Raw genomic sequence first — 19,876 nt, 5'->3', positions numbered from 1 at the left:
CAAGCTGTGGGGTGCCCACCTTCAAAAAATATATTCTTTTTCTGCTAAAAACCACTGTGAAGTGAAAAATTGGGGAGTACACTAATACCCCCTTTGGGTATTGCAAAGATAATATTAGATTAATTACAGTGGCATAGAGACATTTAAGCACTCATTCATTTTACACTCGGTATATTAACGGAACAGGCGAAACCCTAATATGTGGTACATGTGAAGCACCTTCTGCCAATCACTTCACAATGGTTTGCAGATGCTGGATGCAGATGCACATCTAGGTATATAAACACTCAAAACAAGCAAAGACGAACTCTGAAAAGCAACTGGTAGATTTGAACAGAATTCCGGCTGTGCACGTTAACAAACTCACAGCATGCAGGTACCTGACTGCAATACCTCTAAACATGTCCACTGCACTTCGGGATTGATCAAACATCAGGAGGGTGGTGGGAGGGGGGAAGGAGTACATATCTACATCAATGTGGACAAGGCATGCCAGTACACTTACACACGTCTGCAACATCGTAGGAAAAACACCGTGCTCAATGATTAAGGAATTGTCCAGTATTTGAATCACATGATTTAGGAAATCCACATTAAATTTACATCTTTCTATCAACCACACAGTATAAACAATCGAATAAAGTGATAAGAATCTCTCTCTTAATCTGGTTTGTGGTCATTAAATATCTCTTCTATGACTAAAGGAGTATCTACATACAAAAAAAAGAAACTGTACCCATTACTCAAAATCACTCTTTTCCTTCCACACACTCAATTTTTTAATTATTAAAATACTTGTGTTTTGCCACAGAACTCAATAAATATAATATGCATGTATGCATTCAGCTCAATTGCATAAATGACAATCTTATATACAACAATAAACTGCAATTTTCAGTATAAAATCAGTCTCATTAGTTTCCTGGTGACATAAGGCACTCTGAGGGAAAATTATTTACAAGGGACAGTGTTTTCTTTTCAAAAATAGAAGAGTTCATAAATTACTACTATATACAAGAATTGCGTCTTCATCTGTGCCATAACTCAGCCTCGCATTGTTGAGAGACGTGAAAGGAATGGCACAAACACCTGAAACACACAAGTTCATGATGGTTTATACATGGCTAACACAGTATATGTTTTTCATTGATATAGAAAGAAAGTTTTCAATTATATCTCTACCTTATGCCTGTAGACCACAAGATAAAAAGAAGTACATTCTGTTATATAAATAAACTTGCAAAATATTTTACAGAATGCCCAACAAGGAATAACTTAAGCCAATCTGGAAACTATTGTTTTTTATGAATGTCACCAAGTAAATAGCAAAACAGACCATTTGCAAATTGTGAACGATGTTATGGAATGGAACAATTTTGAGAAAATTTGTCAGTTCAGTACAGATCATCTGCACGTGGTGGCTTTACACTGGAGAGCAATACAAACAAGTAAACTTCTATTTTTTTTGCATGTTATTTCATTGACCAATGACCTCTTTATATTCTTTTGTCATTTGGTGACCTTTTTACATTTTCAGTGATTTTTTTTCAAGTGCATTTATATTTGTCTACACTGAGCAATCTTTTTTTAACTGTTTAACCACCCCTATCTTTGTTTGCTGACCTTTTCCTCTGTTTGGTTAGCTTACCTAGTATACTATTTGGTAAGTGACCAAAGACTTTAGTGGCAGTATAATTCACCCCTTTCTGTGTCAAAGTTAGATTTAATCTTGAATTAAACAACAACAAAAATAAAAAAAGTACAAAGCAAAAGTTTGCCAAATGAAGGTAAAGTGGTCCACAAATGACATAAAAGTATCATTCAATAAGAAAAAAAGCTAACCAAACAGAGGAAAAGGTCAGCAAACAAAGATAGGGGATGGTTAAACAGTTAAAAAAAGATTGCTCAGTGTAGACAAATATAAATGCACATGAAAAAAAAATCACTGAAAATGTAAAAAGGTCACCAAATGACAAAAGAATATAAAGAGGTCATTGGTCAATGAAATAACATGCAAAAAAATAGAAGTTTACTTGTTTGTATTGCTCTCCAGTGTAAAGCCACCACGTGCAGTCATTTAAGAAACACAACATTTCGACAGCATGCATTGCCATCATCTTCATTTCAAATGACACCTGTAAAATAGACATCTTTGGTACACTGTACCTCCTTTTGTATTATTACTGACCCCCATCACTTGCCCCCTACCTTTCTACACACCAGGTAAGGTAAAGAGGTAGGGGTAAACACGATGGCCATATGCCGGGCACGAACTCTGGTCCCTCAGAGTTTCTGCCACCCCCACCGTGCACAGAAGTGGCTCTTGGGTGATGTCTTGAGCTAGCTGAGTGCTGGGCCCCCACACTTTACTGAGAGCGAAGCCACTGTCTCTAATGATCAGGCTGTCAGCCACTCATATTTTGTCAGCCTCCTTTAGGACACAGTTCCAAAATGATGAGGTCTATCTGAGTATTTCTGTTTGTTCACATTTCATTGAGTCCCGTGTAGCTATGCAGCATCACACTACAGCAGATCTTATGGTTTGGCTGAGTTCAGTGTCTCTCCTGTGCTCCAGTTCTTCAACTGTCCACACAGTATGTCCTCTATACATCTCACCGCAATTACACGGAATATGGTAGGTCCCAGTTCATGGTGCTCCCAGTCATGTTTCCATGTGCCCAATAGTGCACACATTTTCGGAGGAAAGCAGAAAACGCATTTAATGTTACATCGGGCTAAGATTTTGCCGATTTTGTTCAATAATTTGCCAGTACTTCAATTGCCAATGCTTGTCAATACTTTTTGGTATATATCCTCCTTGACATGTTTTATTTGTTGGGCCTAAACCTTCTACCTGAAAGTATGTAAGGTTTGTTTCTAGCCCTAGTCATTCTTCTTGAATACCTCTTCGAGATGGCTGAGCTCCCATGTCAGTCTTCTTTCAAACAATACTGTGTGGATCCTGTGTACCAGCGAACGTTACACACCCTCGTGCTGAGGATGTAGATGACAGCTGCTACAGGAGCCCAATGAAACATGAACATATGAAAGTGCTATGACATACCTCATTGTTTTGGGACTGGTTTCTAAAGGAGGCTGTTAAAATATGAGTGGCCAATGTCCTTGTCAACAGAGGTAGTTGTTTCGTTCTCAGCATACTGCAGGACCCAGCACTCAGCCAGCTGAAGTCACATCATCGGCTGAGGATCACTTCTTTGCCCAATGGGAGTGACAGAAGCACTGAGGCATCAGAGTGTGCACCTGTATTTGGCGATTGCATCCCCTCACCGCTTTTCACCATGGCATACAGTCAGGTAGTGGAGGAAGAGGTGGGGAGCAATAAAAGTATAATAGGAGACATAATGTAGCATACAACTTATTTTATAAGTATCACCTGAAGACCATGGCAAGGTACACTGTCAAAATATTGTTTTCCATAAACGTCTACACCTGCCTGGACATCCGGGAGAAATACAAAAAGTTAATGGGCCAGGAAAGCTTAAGATCTCACACAAATAGTTTCCTTCTTTGTTTATTCATTCACTCAGCCATTTGACATGTTGCAGTTGGCATTTGTTGCATCATTACACGTACGCCTTGTCATTTTGGTATATAGAACAGATTACTGCATGACATGTAGATGATGTTTCAAGTGTTTTAGGTTCTTCTTTACAGTTTATGACTAATTTCCTTTATCAAAACTGAATGACAGATATTTCAATTTTGTGCTTTTGGGTGCATCATACTTTTGGACCTTTCTCCAATATTTCTCTGACTGTAAGCCTAAAGGTATTAATATTCTTTAATTGGCCAATATTGTTTGGGAGGCAATACATCTACATACACTATGTGATCAAAAGTATCTGGACACCCCCAAAAACATACATTTTTCATATTAGGTGCATTGTGCTGCCACCTACTGCTAGGTACTCCATATCAGCGACCTCAGTAGTCATTCGACCTCGTGAGAGAGCAGAATGGGGCGCTCCTTGGAACTCGCGGACTACAAACGTGGTCAGGTGATTGCATGTCACTTGTGTCATACTTATGGACAAGAGATTTCCACACTCCTAAACACTGCTAGGTCCGCTGTTTCCGATGTGATAGTGAAGTGGAAAACTGAAAGGACATGTACAGCACAAAAGCGTACAGACCGACCTCGTCTGTTGACTGACAGAGACTGCCGACAGTTGAAGAGGATCATAATGTGTAATAGGCAGACATCTGTCCAGACCATCACACAGGAATTCCAAACTGCATCAGGATCCACTGGAAGCATTATGACTGTTAGGCAGGAGATAAGAAAACTTGTATTTCGTGGTCGAGCAGCTGCTCGTAAGTCACACACATCACACTGGTAAATGCCAAATGACGCCTTGCTTGATGTAAGGAGTGTAAACATTGGACAATTGAACAGTGGTGGTGGTGGTTGTTGGGATGTTTAAGGGGGACTAAACAGCTAAGGTCATCAGTCCCCCAATTGAACAGTGGAAAAATGGTGTGTGGAGTGATGAATCAGGGTACACAATGTGGCGATCTGATGGTGGGGTATGGATATGATGAATGCCCAGTGAACGTCATCTGCCAGCGTGTGCAGTGCCAACGGTAAAATTCGGAGGCAGTGGTGTTATGGTGTGGTCATGTGTTTCATGGAGGAGGCTTGCACCCCTTGTTGTTTTGTGTGGCACTAACACAGCACAGGCCTACATTGATGTTTTAAGCACCTTCTTGCTTCCCACGGTTGAAGAGAAATTCGGAGATGGCTGTTGTGGTTGGCAGGAGAGCCAACACCGTGTTACTAGAGGAGGCTGAAATGCACGCGTTTTAGCTCACACAGGCTGGCGTGAGGTCTGGAACAGGACAAGGAAATTAGAATTTAGAAAAACGGACGTAGCTGGTGGAATACTTAACTTTAATCCATTAATGATGAACGTCGGTCTTGACTGTACATGATTCACAATATCAATAGTAACTGATAATGGCGCCTTGCTAGGTCGTAGCAAATGACGTAGCTGAAGGCTATGCTAAACTATCAACTCGGCAAATGAGAACGTAAGTAGGCAGTGAACCATCGCTAGCAAAGTTGGCTGTACAACTGGGGCGAGTGCTAGGAAGTCTCTCTAGACCTGCCGTGTGGCGGCGCTTGGTCTGCAATCACTGATAGTGGCGACACACGGGTCCGACGTATACTAACGGACCGCGGCCGATTTAAAGGCTACCACCTAGCAAGTGTGGTGTCTGGCAGTGACACCACAATGGCGACTGCATCTTACAATACGATCGAGCACCTGTTCATAATGCACGGCCTGCGGCAGAGTGGTTACACGACAATAACATCCCTGTAATGGACTGGCCTGCACAGAGTTCTGACCTGAATCCTATAGAAGACCTTTGGAATGTTTTGGAAGGCTGACTTCGTGCCAGGCCTCACTGACTGACATAGATATCTCTCCTCACTGCAGCACTCCGTGAAGAATGGGCTGCCATTCCCCAAGAAACCTTCCAGCACATGACTGAACATATGCCTCCAAGAGTAGAGGCTGTAACCAAACCTAAGGGTGGTCCAACACCATGTTGAATTCCAGCATTACCGATGGAGGGCGCCAAGAACTTGTAAGTCATTTTCAGCCAGGTGTCCGGATACTTTTGATCACATAGTGTATGTACATCCTGATGTATGTTACACTTTTCTCATAACAACTTGTCCTGTACTGAATTACTGTTAGTTCCCAAAAGTTTCTTGTTTCATACCAATACACCTCCCCATTTTTCTGAAAGAATATTAGTGCGTACAGAAGGGGGGGGGGGGATGGAGGGAGAGGGAGAGGGAGAGGGAGAAGGAGAGAGATAGAGAGAGAGAGAGAGAGAGAGAAGCACTTGTCTGTATTATACGTACCTCCTTCATATTTTTTGAGCTTCCCCACAGTTCTATTTCTCATGACATAATGAATTGAAAGCGAGTAAGGACTTCAGTATCAACAATTCCAACAACTTCCATAATGCGTAGCAGACTTACTTCTGCTATTGATGTGCTGTGTCCATCTTAATTCATCACTGAAGTGGAGATACAGAAACTTTACACCCAGAATAGAATAGAAACTACTTGCTCAAGTTTGTTCTTATTGATTTTTAGCACTTCCTTATTATGTTTGTGTAGTTTGTTTTTAAAGGTCATGATGTTTGTTTCTTTTGTAATTCAGTATCATTTTATTACTTGTAAGCCAATCATTTAATCTACATAAAACTCTTTCAGCTCCACGTGTTGCAGCTTCTACAGTAATCCTCTTAATTAAAATATTGGTATTATGTGAAAATAGTATGGATTTGTGTTGGATATTATCAGTAAGATTATTAATATAAATTTTAAAAAAATATGGCCCAAGAACATTTCCCATGTCTCACTAGTATTTACTTCTCTTTTCATATAACATTTATATTTTCTGATACCTGTTCATTACATATGATTTTATCATTTGCATGCAGTGTCTCTCGTCCCACAGAATTTTTTTCTTTTCCCGAAGAATCTTATGATTAATTAAACTGAAAATGTGTGATAAGTGACAGATTACATCAATTGCTGATTCTTGCCTGTGAAGTGTATTTAGTACATAAGTAACAAGTTCTTTTGTGGCTGAAGAATTGAACTTATTTTTTAGAATCCACATTGACTTCTGAATAGGATATTCTGTCGCATAAATCAGTTTTTTAATCTGTTACACAAAATACACTCCTGGAAATTGAAATAAGAACACCGTGAATTCATTGTCCCAGGAAGGGGAAACTTTATTGACACATTCCTGGGGTCAGATACATCACATGATCACACTGACAGAGCCACAGGCACATAGACACAGGCAACAGAGCATGCACAATGTCGGCACTAGTACAGTGTATATCCACCTTTCGCAGCAATGCAGGCTGCTATTCTCCCATGGAGACGATCGTAGAGATGCTGGATGTAGTCCTGTGGAACGGCTTGCCATGCCATTTCCACCTGGTGCCTCAGTTGGACCAGCGTTCGTGCTGGACGTGCAGACCGCGTGAGACGACGCTTCATCCAGTCCCAAACATGCTCAATGGGGGACAGATCCGGAGATCTTGCTGGCCAGGGTAGTTGACTTACACCTTCTAGAGCACGTTGGGTGGCACGGGATACATGCGGACGTGCATTGTCCTGTTGGAACAGCAAGTTCCCTTGCCGGTCTAGGAATGGTAGAACGATGGGTTCGATGACGGTTTGGATGTACCGTGCACTATTCAGTGTCCCCTCGACGATCACCAGTGGTGTACGGCCAGTGTAGGAGATCGCTCCCCACACCATGATGCCGGGTGTTGGCCCTGTGTGCCTCGGTCGTATGCAGTCCTGATTGTGGCGCTCACCTGCACGGCGCCAAACACGCATACGACCATCATTGGCACCAAGGCAGAAGCGACTCTCATCGCTGAAGACGACACGTCTCCATTCGTCCCTCCATTCACGCCTGTCGCGACACCACTGGAGGCGGGCTGCACGATGTTGGGGCGTGAGTGGAAGATGGCCTAACGGTGTGCGGGACCGTAGCCCAGCTTCATGGAGACGGTTGCGAATGGTCCTCGCCGATACCCCAGGAGCAACAGTGTCCCTAATTTGCTGGGAAGTGGCGGTGCGGTCCCCTACGGCACTGCGTAGGATCCTACGGTCTTGGCGTGCATCCGTACGTCGCTGCGGTCCGGTCCCAGGTCGACGGGCACGTGCACCTTCCGCCGACCACTGGCGACAACATCGATGTACTGTGGAGACCTCACGCCCCACGTGTTGAGCAATTCGGCAGTACGTCCACCCGGCCTCCCGCATGCCCCACTATACGCCCTCGCTCAAAGTCCGTCAACTGCACATACGGTTCACGTCCACGCTGTCGCGGCATGCTACCAGTGTTAAAGACTGCGATGGAGCTCCGTATGCCACGGCAAACTGGCTGACACTGATGGCGGCGGTGCACAAATGCTGCGCAGCTAGCGCCATTCGACGGCCAACACCGCGGGTCCTGGTGTGTCCGCTGTGCCGTGCGTGTGATCATTGCTTGTACAGCCCTCTCGCAGTGTCCGGAGCAAGTATGGTGGGTCTGACACACCGGTGTCAATGTGTTCTTTTTTCCATTTCCAGGAGTGTATGTTCAAAGATTTTTTGTATTACTGGCAGAATACTAACTGGTCTGTAGTTTTCAGGTACTGTAGAGGGACATTTCATGTGGCTTGGGACACCCTAGCAAGTTTTAAATGCTTGGTATACAGACTTCCTGTGCGGCTTGATTAATCATGTTGGTCAGTGGTTTCAATAATAAATTTAGATGATAGTTTGATAATTCAATTTGAGATACCATACAAGTCCTGGGCCTTGGTGACTATCGACTATCCAGGATTCTTGTTACTTCTTCCCCACTTTTTGAAACTAGATAGGAAAATATTTACACCAATTGTTGGAATATATCCTTTGTTAGAATTTTGCGCGCACTTATAAATAGTCATTTAATGCTTTAGCTACAGTCTTTCATGCTATTATTTTTAAATTTAGCCTGTCCTTCTTCTGAATTCATAATAATCCACACTGTTTTCGCCTTGCCCGAGTTGATAATGACCTGGTCCACAGCAGTTTCTCTTAACACAATTTATAATGTTGGTGTAGATTTTTTCATAATCCATATAGTATCATTTAAAATGTAAGCAATTAGTTTTATATTTACTGCTTCTGTACAGTACTTTAAGCCTTTTGTTCAAAACACTGATGCCCTTCGTAACCCATTTGTTTTGTCTTTCTTGATTTGTTAAACATTTACTGTATTTTTGATGGGGAATGCCTTTTTAATAAATTCACAATATCTGGTTATGAAGAAGAAAAACTGTTTGCATTACCTTTGCCATAATGGATTTCAGTATCACCTTCATTAGCAAGATCATGGTTGACAGCAAATAGTTTATAAAGCATTTGTTGCTAATTAATAACCAGCTTCCTAGGCTTCAAATTTTGTTCAGCAGAGATTAGTCCAGGCTGATAATTTTAACCTTGTAGGTGGTGCAACAACAGTCGTGTGTATTCATCTTGGGTATTAATAACCGCTTCAGGTGTATGTTGGTCCTTTCTATTACTGTGCCACTACTGGTTTCATGGCATTGAAGCCACTTCTTCAGATGACATATGATTAAAACATTAGAGTGGAAAACCTCGGAATCTTTTATCCCAACATTCGTTGTCTGTCAAATCCACTATATTGGATTTTGGCAGTTTTTAATCCATGACATACAGTCTTTTAGCAGTGTTTTGTATTTGGCAGACAACGAATGTTAGAATAAAAGATCCCGAGCTTTTCCGCTCTAATGTTTTGATACTATGTCATCTGAAGATGTGACTTTAACGCCACGAAATTGGAAGTGGTACAGTAATAAAAAGGACCAAAATACAGCTGAAGCTATTATTAATACCTGAGAAAGATAATTTTAAGCTCCTGTTACAGCATGGTTATCAGCCCATACCGCCTGTACATTGGTGACAACACAGCCTATAGCAGTTGCACAGTTTGCAGTAACTCTAGTACAATCGTGGACTGTATTATGCAAATTGTATGAGATAAGCAGTGAACAATGATCCTCTTTCAATTTGGATACTTTATGGTAATCAATATTTAAATTACCACACCATATTACTTTCAATTATCTTCACAAGTGCTAACCTACTTTAATACGCAGTCAATTTTCTTTTCGAAATTGTCTTACCATTAATGTCACGTGACTGGTAAATGTTAATGATGATGATATATCTTGTATCACAAAATAAAATTTCAATCAATGAACATGCAAAGTCTTATTCGACACTGAATTTTGCTATTGTTCACCATGTTTATAAGCCATTTTTGCACATATGTAAGCTGACCTGCAAAAGTGTGATGCTAATGACCAGTTTTGTACCAGTAATCCCCAAATTCTTTGAAGAATCAAGCTACCATGTATAAAACAGCTTCAAACTTCTTATTATAAATGAGTTAATGTGTTAAATACTTGATAGTCTGCATGTTAAGTGAGAAAAAATTTGGAGAAGTTTTGAAATCATGTTTAAAGTTTGTGGGCAGTTGCTAAGAGCCCTCATTATCAAACACTAGATGGATACAGTCTGGGTAATTTGTGCTCTGTTTTACGCAAAAGCTATTTTTCTCAATGTTTACGATGTTGTGTCTCCCGAACCATGTTTCGTACAATGGCACAAATTTTGCCGGTACATTCGGTGGTGTATGTGGATTACCATCTGCAAAATGTGTTATGAATAGAGTCCAAAAGTAATAAATTAAAACACCATGTGTGATGGTCGGAAGCCACTAAGTGCTCTCATTTTCAGACACTGGGTGAATGTAATGTAGGTAATTCGCAAGCCGTTAGTTGTGCTGCCTACACAGTTTCTAACTTTTAGATTTTGACAGCATTTAATAAAGCACTTTATTGGATGATTGCTTTCATCAGGGCTATGCTCTCATCATCAGATCTTATACTTTTGATTTTTTTTTTAACTGATGGATAATATGTTGTAAAAATTCAAAAGCATAAGATCCAATGGTAACGCATAGCTCTGTCAAAACCGGTCAGCCCATAAAATGCTTTTTTAGCAATCTTGACTAGTGAAGTTTTCTTCAGTTACCATCAGTCAATAATACTATGAAATACTGAAAATCAAATTTTTGCTGTCCCTGGAAGCCATTAGATAGGCAACCTACAACTATGATCATGTGCCACAGGTTAGCTGTTTAATAGTATAGATGGTACACAGAGGTATTTCCTGTTTGTGAAGCCAGTGCCCAGTAAAATACACCGGTGTTAGGCAGTCTCCAACACTGAACACTCATTTTAGACTTGAAAGTTAACCCTTACAGAATGAATAGTTTGGTGCATCGGTGACAGTTCTCTTTTGGTGGCAGTGACTCTGACACAGTTGTCCATCAAATGCCATCATTCTGGTTGCTCACTTTCTTGTTTCTGATTCACGTATGAGTAGCAGCAGCATCCTTCCTCTCGGCTGCTGCGACTGCGGTTTTAGTGACATCAGGGTCGTTTAACTGATGGCTGCAGTGACATGTGAGGGTGCTTTTGCAATGTGAACCACTTTCTCCTGTGTTAGCTATTGCTGCCATCTCAAATTATTCCTTGCTCTCATCAGTATTTTCAGCTTCCGATGTGATCAGGATACCGGATAGCTTATTCTTCATGTGAACGCATAAATTTGGCACCAAAGGGAGCTTTTCCTGCATTATTAAGAGGAAGTCCATTCTGTGTAAAATTTCATCTTTCAGTACAGTCTTAACTGAGTGAGTGACATGTTTGGATACAATTTAGTAATTTTATGAATTGGTCTGCTTTCCCAATTTCTTCATTCATGCAAGATTTTTTTCATTAGCTCATATCTACGTGGAATAGTAGATACAGTCACGTTTACGTGTTTTGGCTCATCGAGTGTCTCTCTTCAAACTCTTCACGCTTCCACTGCTTTGCTGGAGTAAACATTATTTCTGTGGCCTGTAATTAGTAAACAATCACTTTGTTTTTATTCCCGAGGGCATGCAGCTTTACTATATGGTTAAAGGATGATAGCGTCCTTTTGGGTAAAATATTCCAGAGGTAAAATAGTCCCCCATTCGGATCTCGGGGCGGGGACTACTCGAAGGAACATCGTTATCAGGAGAAACAAACCTGGCATACTACAGATCGGAGCGTGGAATGTCAGATCCCTTAATCGAGCAGGTAGGTTAGAAAATTTAAAAAGGGAAATGGATAGGTTAAAGTTACATATAGTAGGAACTAGTGAAGTTCGGTGGCAGGAGGAACAAGACTTTTGGTCAGGCGAATACAGGGTTATAAATACAAAATCAAATAGAGGTAATGCAGGAGTCGGTTTAATAATGAATAAAAAAATAGGAGTGGGGGTAAACTAGTACAAACAGCATATTGAATGCCTTATTGTGGCCAAGATAGATACGAAGCGCACGCCTACCACAATAGTACAAGTTTATATGCCAGCTAGCTCTGCAGATGACAAAGAAATTGAAGAAATGTATGATGAAATAAAAGAAATTATTGAGATAGTGAAAGGAGATGAAAATTTAATAGTCATGGGTGACTGGAATTCGGTAGTAGGAAAAGGGAGAGAAGGAAACATAGTAGGTGAATATGGATTGGGGCTAAGAAATGAAAGAGGAAGCCGCCTGGTAGAATTTTGCACAGAGCATAACTTAATCATAGCTAACACTTGGTTCAAGAATCATAAATGAAGATTGTATACACGGAAGAAGCCTGGAGATAGTAAAAGGTATCAAATAGATTATATACTGGTAAGACAGAGATTTCGGAACCAGGTTATAAAATGTAAGACATTTCCAGGGGCAGATGTGGACTCTGACCACAATCTATTGGTTATGGACTGTAGATTAAAACTGAAGAAACTGCAAAAAGGTGGGAATTTAAGGAGATGGGACCTGGATAAACTGACTAAACCAGAGGTTGTATGGAGTTTCAGATAGAGCATAAGGGAACAATTGACAGGAATGGGGGAAAGAAATACAGTAGAAGAAGAATGTGAAACTTTGAGAGATGAAGTAGTGAAAGCAGCAGAGGACCAAGTATGTAAAAAGACGAGGGCTAGTAGAAATCCTTGGGTAACAAGAGAAATATTTAATTTAATTGATGAAAGGAGAAAATATAAAAATGCAGTAAATGAAGCAGGCAAAAAGGAATACAAACGTCTCAAAAATGAGATCGACAGGAAGTGCAAAATGGCTAAGCAGGGATGACTAGAGGACAAATGTAAGGATGTAGAGGCTTTTCTCACTAGGGGTACGATAGATACTGCCTACAGGAAAATTAAAGAGACCTTTGGAGAAAAGAGAACCACTTGTATGAATGAATATCAAGAGCTCAGATGGAAACCCAGTTCTAAGCAAAGAAGGGAAAGCAGAAAGGTGGAAGGAGTATGTAGAGGGTCTATACAAGGGCGATGTACTTGAGGACAGTATTATTGAAATGGAAGGGGATGTAGATGAAGATGAAATGGGAGATATGATATTGTGTGAAGAGTTTGATAGAGCACTGGAAGACCTGAGTCAAAACAAGGCCCCCGGAGTAAACAACATTCCATTAGAACTACTGACAGCCTTGGGAGAGCCAGGCCTAACAAAACTCTACCATCTAGTGAGCAAGATGTATGAGACAGGCGAAATACCCTCAGACTTCAAGAAGAATATAATCATTCCAATCCCAAAAAAAACAGGTGTTGACAGACGTGAAAATTACCGAACTATCAGTTTAATAAGTCACGGATGCAAAATGCAAACGCGAATTCTTTACAGACGAATGGAAAAACTGGTAGAAGCCGATCTCGGGGAAGATCAGTTTGGATTCCGTAGAAATATTGGAACACGTGAGGCAATTCTGACCCTACGACTTATCTTAGAAAATAGATTAAGGAAAGGCAAACCTACGTTTCTAGCATTTGTAGACATAGAGAAAGCTTTTGACTAGGTTGACTTGAATACTCTCTTTCAAATTCTAAAGGAGGCAGCGGTAAAATACAGGGAGCAAAAGGCTATTCACAATTTGTACAGAGTCCAGATAGCAGTTATAAGAGTCAAGGGGCATGAAAGGGAAGCAGCGGTTGGGAAGGGAGTAAGACAGGGTTGTAGCCTCTCCCCGATGTTATTCAATCTGTATATTGAGCAAGCAGTGAAGGAAACAAAAGAAAAATTCGGAGTAGGTATTGAAATCCATGGAGAAGAAATAAAAACTTTGAGGTTCGCCGATGACATTGTAATTCTGTCAGAGACTTCAAAGGACTTAGAAGAGCAGTTGAACGGAATGAACAGTGTCTATAGTGTCTTGAAAGGAGGATATAAGATGAACATCAACAAAAGCAAAACGAGGATAATGGAATGTAGTTGAATTAAGTCAGGTGATGCTGAGGGAATTAGATTAGGAAATGAGACACTTAAAGTAGTAAAAGAGTTTTTCTATTTGGGAAGCAAAATAACTGATGATGGTCGAAGTAGAGAGGATATAAAATGTAGACTGACAATGGCAAGGAAAGCGTTTCTGAAGAAGAGAAATTTGTTAACATCGAGTATAGATTTAAGTGTCAGGAAGTCGTTTCTGAAAGTATTTGTATGGAGTGTAGCCATGGATGGAAGTGAAACATGGACGGTTACTAGTTTGGACAAGAAGAGAGTAGAAGCTTTCGAAATGTGGTGCTACAGAAGAATGCTGAAGATTAAGATGGGTAGATCATATAACTAATGATGAAGTATTGAATAGGATTGGGGAGAAGAGAAGTTTGTGGCACAACTTGACTAGAAGAAGGGATCGGTTGGTAGGACATGTTCTGAGGCATCAAGGGATCACGAATTTAGTATTGGAGGGCAGTGTGGAGGGTAAAAATCATAGAGGGAGACCAAGAGATTAATACACTAAACAGATACAGAAGGATGTAGGCTGCAGTAGGTACTGGGAAATGAAGAAGCTGCCACAGGATAGAGTAGCTTGGAGAGCTGCATCAAACCAGTCTCAGGACTGAAGACCACAACAACAACAACAACAACAACACTTTGTTGCAGGTCATCAAAGAGGTTTCCACAGTTTTCCATAATAAGTCTCAATTTTGTGCCAGGTTTTACTGTACCGGTACTTTGTAGCCAAATTATCCAGTTGTTTCAAAAGTTTTTTTGCTGTGACTATTGACGAGACGACAAAAACTAAACTGTTTACTTTGATTCCTATGTTCAATCTTTTCTGCAGCATTTGTGCTTAATTTATTTGGAATACTGTATACCGGATTACCATTTAAGCAGTTGTCTGAAGATCCAATATTTTTCGAGACAAGTCAGAATCTTTTTCCTTAAATTTTGATTCACGAACTCTAACTGCACTATCATGTCAAAAGTTAAAAAGGGAGGGACAGAAAATATGCACTTACAAGCAACGAAATGGGAGAAGATCACTAAATGCAGAGCAACACTAGTCATACAAGAAAAACTGGTCTCGAAAGCAGGAAAAATTTATCACTGAACAGAGAGAGCAAAATGTTCAACCATGGAAGTGAATAGCCAAACAGTAAAAGTGGTTTGGCTTCTGAAAGACACGTATCTGCAAACGTGTGTGGGCTTAGAATTGGGGGATTCGAGGGTGAAACTTAGTCTTCAATAAAAACAAAACAACAATAACTGAGATAAAATCTGTCTGTGAGAACACAATTTTGCACACATTTTAAATGAAACCTGCAGCCGGGGTTACCACTCGGCTCCTCGTAACACACTCAGACCCTCCCAGACACACCGTCCACGATGCCACCGCTTGAGTTGCCCCCCACATTTGGACAGTAACACTCCTGAAATCACTAAGTGTGCAATGAGGATTCCTGTGGCAACATTCAGTCAGGTTCAACTTGTCCCAAGTTCACTCAATACAGTTCATGTCAGGAAACAATGTAGACTATGCCATTAAGTCGCCTCCAGCTTCCCAGAAAAAGTTGTTTGCAAGGTGAGGAGCAGTGTGTTCGTGCATTGTTATAATGAAAGATGACATTGTCACTGAAATGTTTCCTATAATCCAGACCGAGATCCCGATACTGCACGGTCTTCAAACCACCCTCGACAGTACCGAGATCGGCACGCACCGGAGGCTCGAAAGGTGACCGACCGGCTTTGCGGCGAGACCTGTGGCACTGTGTGCCTCGAGCTTGCCTCAGTATCCAGTCGCCTCTACACTCTTCCGAGAAGATTGTCAGGCATCAGACAGATCCTGCACTTGTAGGCGTAGAGAACTTGACACCACTGAACTACTTTCCACTGCATGTGATCACTACCACCGTTCTACACACAGCCCAGTGCTGGGGCATTTGTACCGTCGTTTGTCAGTCAACTGTGGGTGAAAATTAGGAAGCAGATCTCGAACACTTTGTATCTCATGATTTTGGTCGAATGTTCAGATGACATCACTGTGTCGTATGCCAATTCGGAGGGTCGCTTCCCTTGCCGAGGACTCTCCTTGCCGCACAGTGGTGACAAGTGCATGCAGGCTGAGTTCAGTTCGACTCTCTGAGGCGTATTGACCGACTGAGCAACATGACCTAAAGCATCCTGCTCATGGCTGGAAACACGGAGTACTCTGCTGAGCAGCATCGAGAATGCAGCTTTACCTCCACTACACAGATGATTATCTGTAGCGATTACCTGTGGTCAAAAGAGTACTGAAGAAGGGGTTTCTGATTAAAAAATCCGTTCGAGTCCCAAGGATTGTGCAGAACTTTCTTGAGCAATTTGCAATGCCACTAACTGAAGACTACGTGAAGCTGTTATCTCTCAAGAATAGAGTACCCTTCATAAGTGTGCATCACAAACGAGAAGAGGTGAATGAATGGACTGATGGAATGAACACTGATAAATTTTTGTTGTTCTTTCTGGTTTCCCTGTTTTCTTTTAGGAGCACATCAAGCTATGTACACACTATACCAACAGGTGGCATTCAAAGAAGGGAGACTATTATGTTAGTCCAAACTGTAACATCTGATGTTCTCGTCTCTGGCAAGAACTGAAACAGAGGTGAGCTTCTCTCTCTCTCTCTCTCTCTCTCTCTCTGACATTTACAGTGACAAATGATTTGACAAAGTACTTACGATCTTTGTATGTTGGATTGCGGTAGTAAAACAGCTGTTTAAGCAGGTTGTAGCCTATGAGTACAATATAATGACCTGGAAATAAATAAAAATTCCTTATGTTTTCTAAAAATTATGTACAGAAATTTAAACAAAACTACTTTAAATTCTTCACTTTGTGAGCAACTTGTGAAATAGATGTGAAAACAGTTTTTGGACAGCTTGCATTTCATACAGTATTAAGTGAATATTACAACTACGTTTGGAAATACTTCCCAAAAGTTAAACCTAAGACCGCTGTCAATATACTGAACTATCAGCACAAATTATTTACATTTACATCTTCTATTTTACGCAAACTGCAAATGCATAGAGATGTAAAATTAATTTCACAGTCTAATTAATCTACTGTTACTGAGACATTCAAGCTTGAAATAAAACAACAATCATTTTGATAGTATTTTTATAAATTAAAGCAGTATGTTTTACATTGTTTGATCAACAGTTCAACCTATTTTTAATTTTCCTGCATGATAATAATAATAATAATAATAAGCTACAGTATGCCAGTCATGAACCAATGTATCGCCTTACAAGTTTCAAGTGCAGGGAGAATGAAATCATCAGACAAAAACAGGTTACAGCTGGCACCCATTTATGGTGCTGATGAAACCATTTCTCATTTCTTGAGCATAAGAAGATGTAAGCCAGCATTTCAACAGCAAGAAAAGTGAAATCTGAGAGAATCAGATGCTTCTGTTCAACTTAGCACACAAGCAGTACATACCATAAAATAGTGCTAGGTACTGTATATACTTATATCATTCATTAGTTTTCAGTCAGCATATTTCCACTGTCAGGTTTCTGTGACTTTGCAGCTTTCTGATAATTGACTTGAAACAGTAGCTTGTCTGCATAAAGTTTTGTTTTAAATTTGGAAAAGGCATTGCAGAAACACATTAAATGTTGAAGTAAGTTTTTAGAGACAATGACAAAAACTTGCGACTGGAATAAGTTTTTCGAAAACAGGAAAACTAATGGCTGACTGGAACGTTTGCCGTCATCGTCAACTGGCATCAAACAGAAAATGTTCAGAAAGTGAGATACCTGATTATACAAGATTCTAAACACACCATCTGAGACATCGGTGACACCTCGGGAATGTCCTGGAACGTGTGAACATAATCAGTCATTTTGAACACAAACAGGACTATAGCAAAGCTCGTACCACAACTGCATCGAGACAATCAGAGGCACTGTCACGTGGACAGTGGTAGGCAACTGAAATGACTTTCTTTCAAAGGGTGTCACTGGCCAAAACTAAACAACAATTGTCGCACCGGAAGAGTCCCCTTACTTCGGCTGTCCACTGTCCACTGTGAGACCGAGTGCCGCCGGATGGCGATGTGGGTGCGCAAAGTGGTGAGGGCAGCATCGTAGCAGAGCAGAAAGCAACAGGGAATCGTTCCAGTGATGATATGGGCCGCAAATGGAGAAATCTGAGACAGACAGCCTCTACTGGTGTTCCAGTGTCGGCCGGATGACGCCAACAATTATGGTCGCAGTGGGCAGGGGATTGTTCGGACTGGATGGTGAATGCACAGAAATCTGTTGCTCGGTAAGACAAATCTCATTTGCCGTTACACAGGATTGGCTGTAGCGTTCGGATACACGGCTGCTCGAAGACACACCGCACCACAAGTGCACACCCTGCATCGCAGGTGCGGGCAGGTGGGGGGCAGCAGTGTTATGCTGCGAGGGACATTCACCTGGGCTTCTGGAGGACCTGTGGTAGTAACTGAACGCATCACTGCAACTACAGACTACACAAACATTATTGCAGTACAGTATGTCATTCTATTTAGAATCATTTTTTGTGAGTTCCATATCTTTGCTCATTTGCAGAGTTAGATTCGAGAGATGCCTGCACACAGAGTTCAAAAATTGTTGTTATCTTTTTTGTTCCACTAGCTGACAACAATACTTTGATCCACCCATCACCTCAAACCGAGAAGTATTAAAAATCATCTGACACAGCTGAAGACTTCCAGTTTTATTTTATCGAGTGAGTAACCATGTGGAACATTTTCCTTCGCTTTCCGTATCGCCTACAATGTAATTAAAGCATTTCTCTAACACGGCATAGCTTTCCCATTTCTTGTTAGCCGATGCAAATAACTTTCTATTAGTCACCAACCATGGGGTATTGTCTTCCATGTTTAATGGCCTATGTCAGTGTTTTTCAGCCCATGTCACAATACACACACCACCTCATTTCTGAAGGAATGATCAATAAACAATTTAAGACACACTGAGCATTGTTAGCCACCCCGTGTGGAAGAAGCCTCACGACTTGCACTATTTTGATTGGGATTAACTCGTGCTACAATGTTGATCTCTGGCACACTAGTGTAGAAGGTATCAAAAACCCAGCTACGTGCAAAATCTGTGCATTCTATACATTTATTTATATAAATAACCCAACACAATTTTTCCTTTGTGTGAAAAAACTTACAAAAGACAGGCCTGATTTGAATGAAATCTTCACGTCTATTACTTTGCTGTTTGTGCCCTTTTCCTATTATCTTTCACTGATTCAGTCGAGGCTTTTGTGTATTGCAATAAATTGTATATTTTTAGATATTAAGTGATACAAAAAATTCATGTTACACAGCTGCAAACTACATTTGTGCTTCATACAAATCTTGACAGATGTATCATTCCTGCCTGGTTTCGGTGTGCATTTACAGGAACGGAGATATCTTTCTGTACATTTTTGCAAGCTTATGCATATAATTTGGAGCACATTTCTTACAAAATCAATCATTATCAACTACAGTTGTGTCTTCTACAAATGTTCACAATAATGTCTTGTTCAAAAAATCATTTAACCATACTGCAGCATATCTACTAATATGGTTATTGCAATATTTTCACTTTTCTCATTTCACTGACATACTTCGTGCAAGAAAGTGTTTGAAAGATTACAACTGCAATGTAATACTCCCGCTTACAAAGTTAACTGCTGTCAAGTAAGATGGAGCATTGTACATATTACTATTGTATTTTGTGTGTTTTTCTGATATTTGTCATTTTTTATTAATTTATGTGGGACATACTTTCTTTTATCTCCAATTTCTCTCTGTCTTTTTTCCTTAATGGGGTGAATTTGATTTTGATTTTGACCAAATAATGATCTGAACCTGATGTCTGTTCCTCTCAGCA

The 19,876-nt window shown here is 40.6% G+C and overlaps 1 protein-coding gene across 1 annotated transcript in view; it reads right to left on the bottom strand.

Annotated features, from left to right (window-relative positions):
* Positions 1-755: 755 nt before the first annotated feature.
* LOC126203190 (protein GUCD1) overlaps positions 756-19,876 on the bottom strand; it is a 51,793-nt gene continuing 32,672 nt past the window's right edge. Inside the window, exons 5-6 of the mRNA XM_049937433.1 lie at positions 16,673-16,747; positions 756-1,089 (exon numbers count right to left, since the gene is read on the bottom strand). Of these exons, the coding sequence (XP_049793390.1) occupies positions 995-1,089; positions 16,673-16,747 (170 nt within the window). The 3' untranslated portion in view covers positions 756-994. The remainder of the gene's footprint in view (positions 1,090-16,672; positions 16,748-19,876) is intronic.

This window comes from Schistocerca nitens, chromosome 9 (genome assembly GCF_023898315.1).
Source record: "Schistocerca nitens isolate TAMUIC-IGC-003100 chromosome 9, iqSchNite1.1, whole genome shotgun sequence".
Classification (NCBI taxonomy): Eukaryota; Metazoa; Arthropoda; class Insecta; order Orthoptera; family Acrididae; genus Schistocerca; species Schistocerca nitens.
This window is presented reverse-complemented; position numbering and strand designations above follow the sequence as displayed.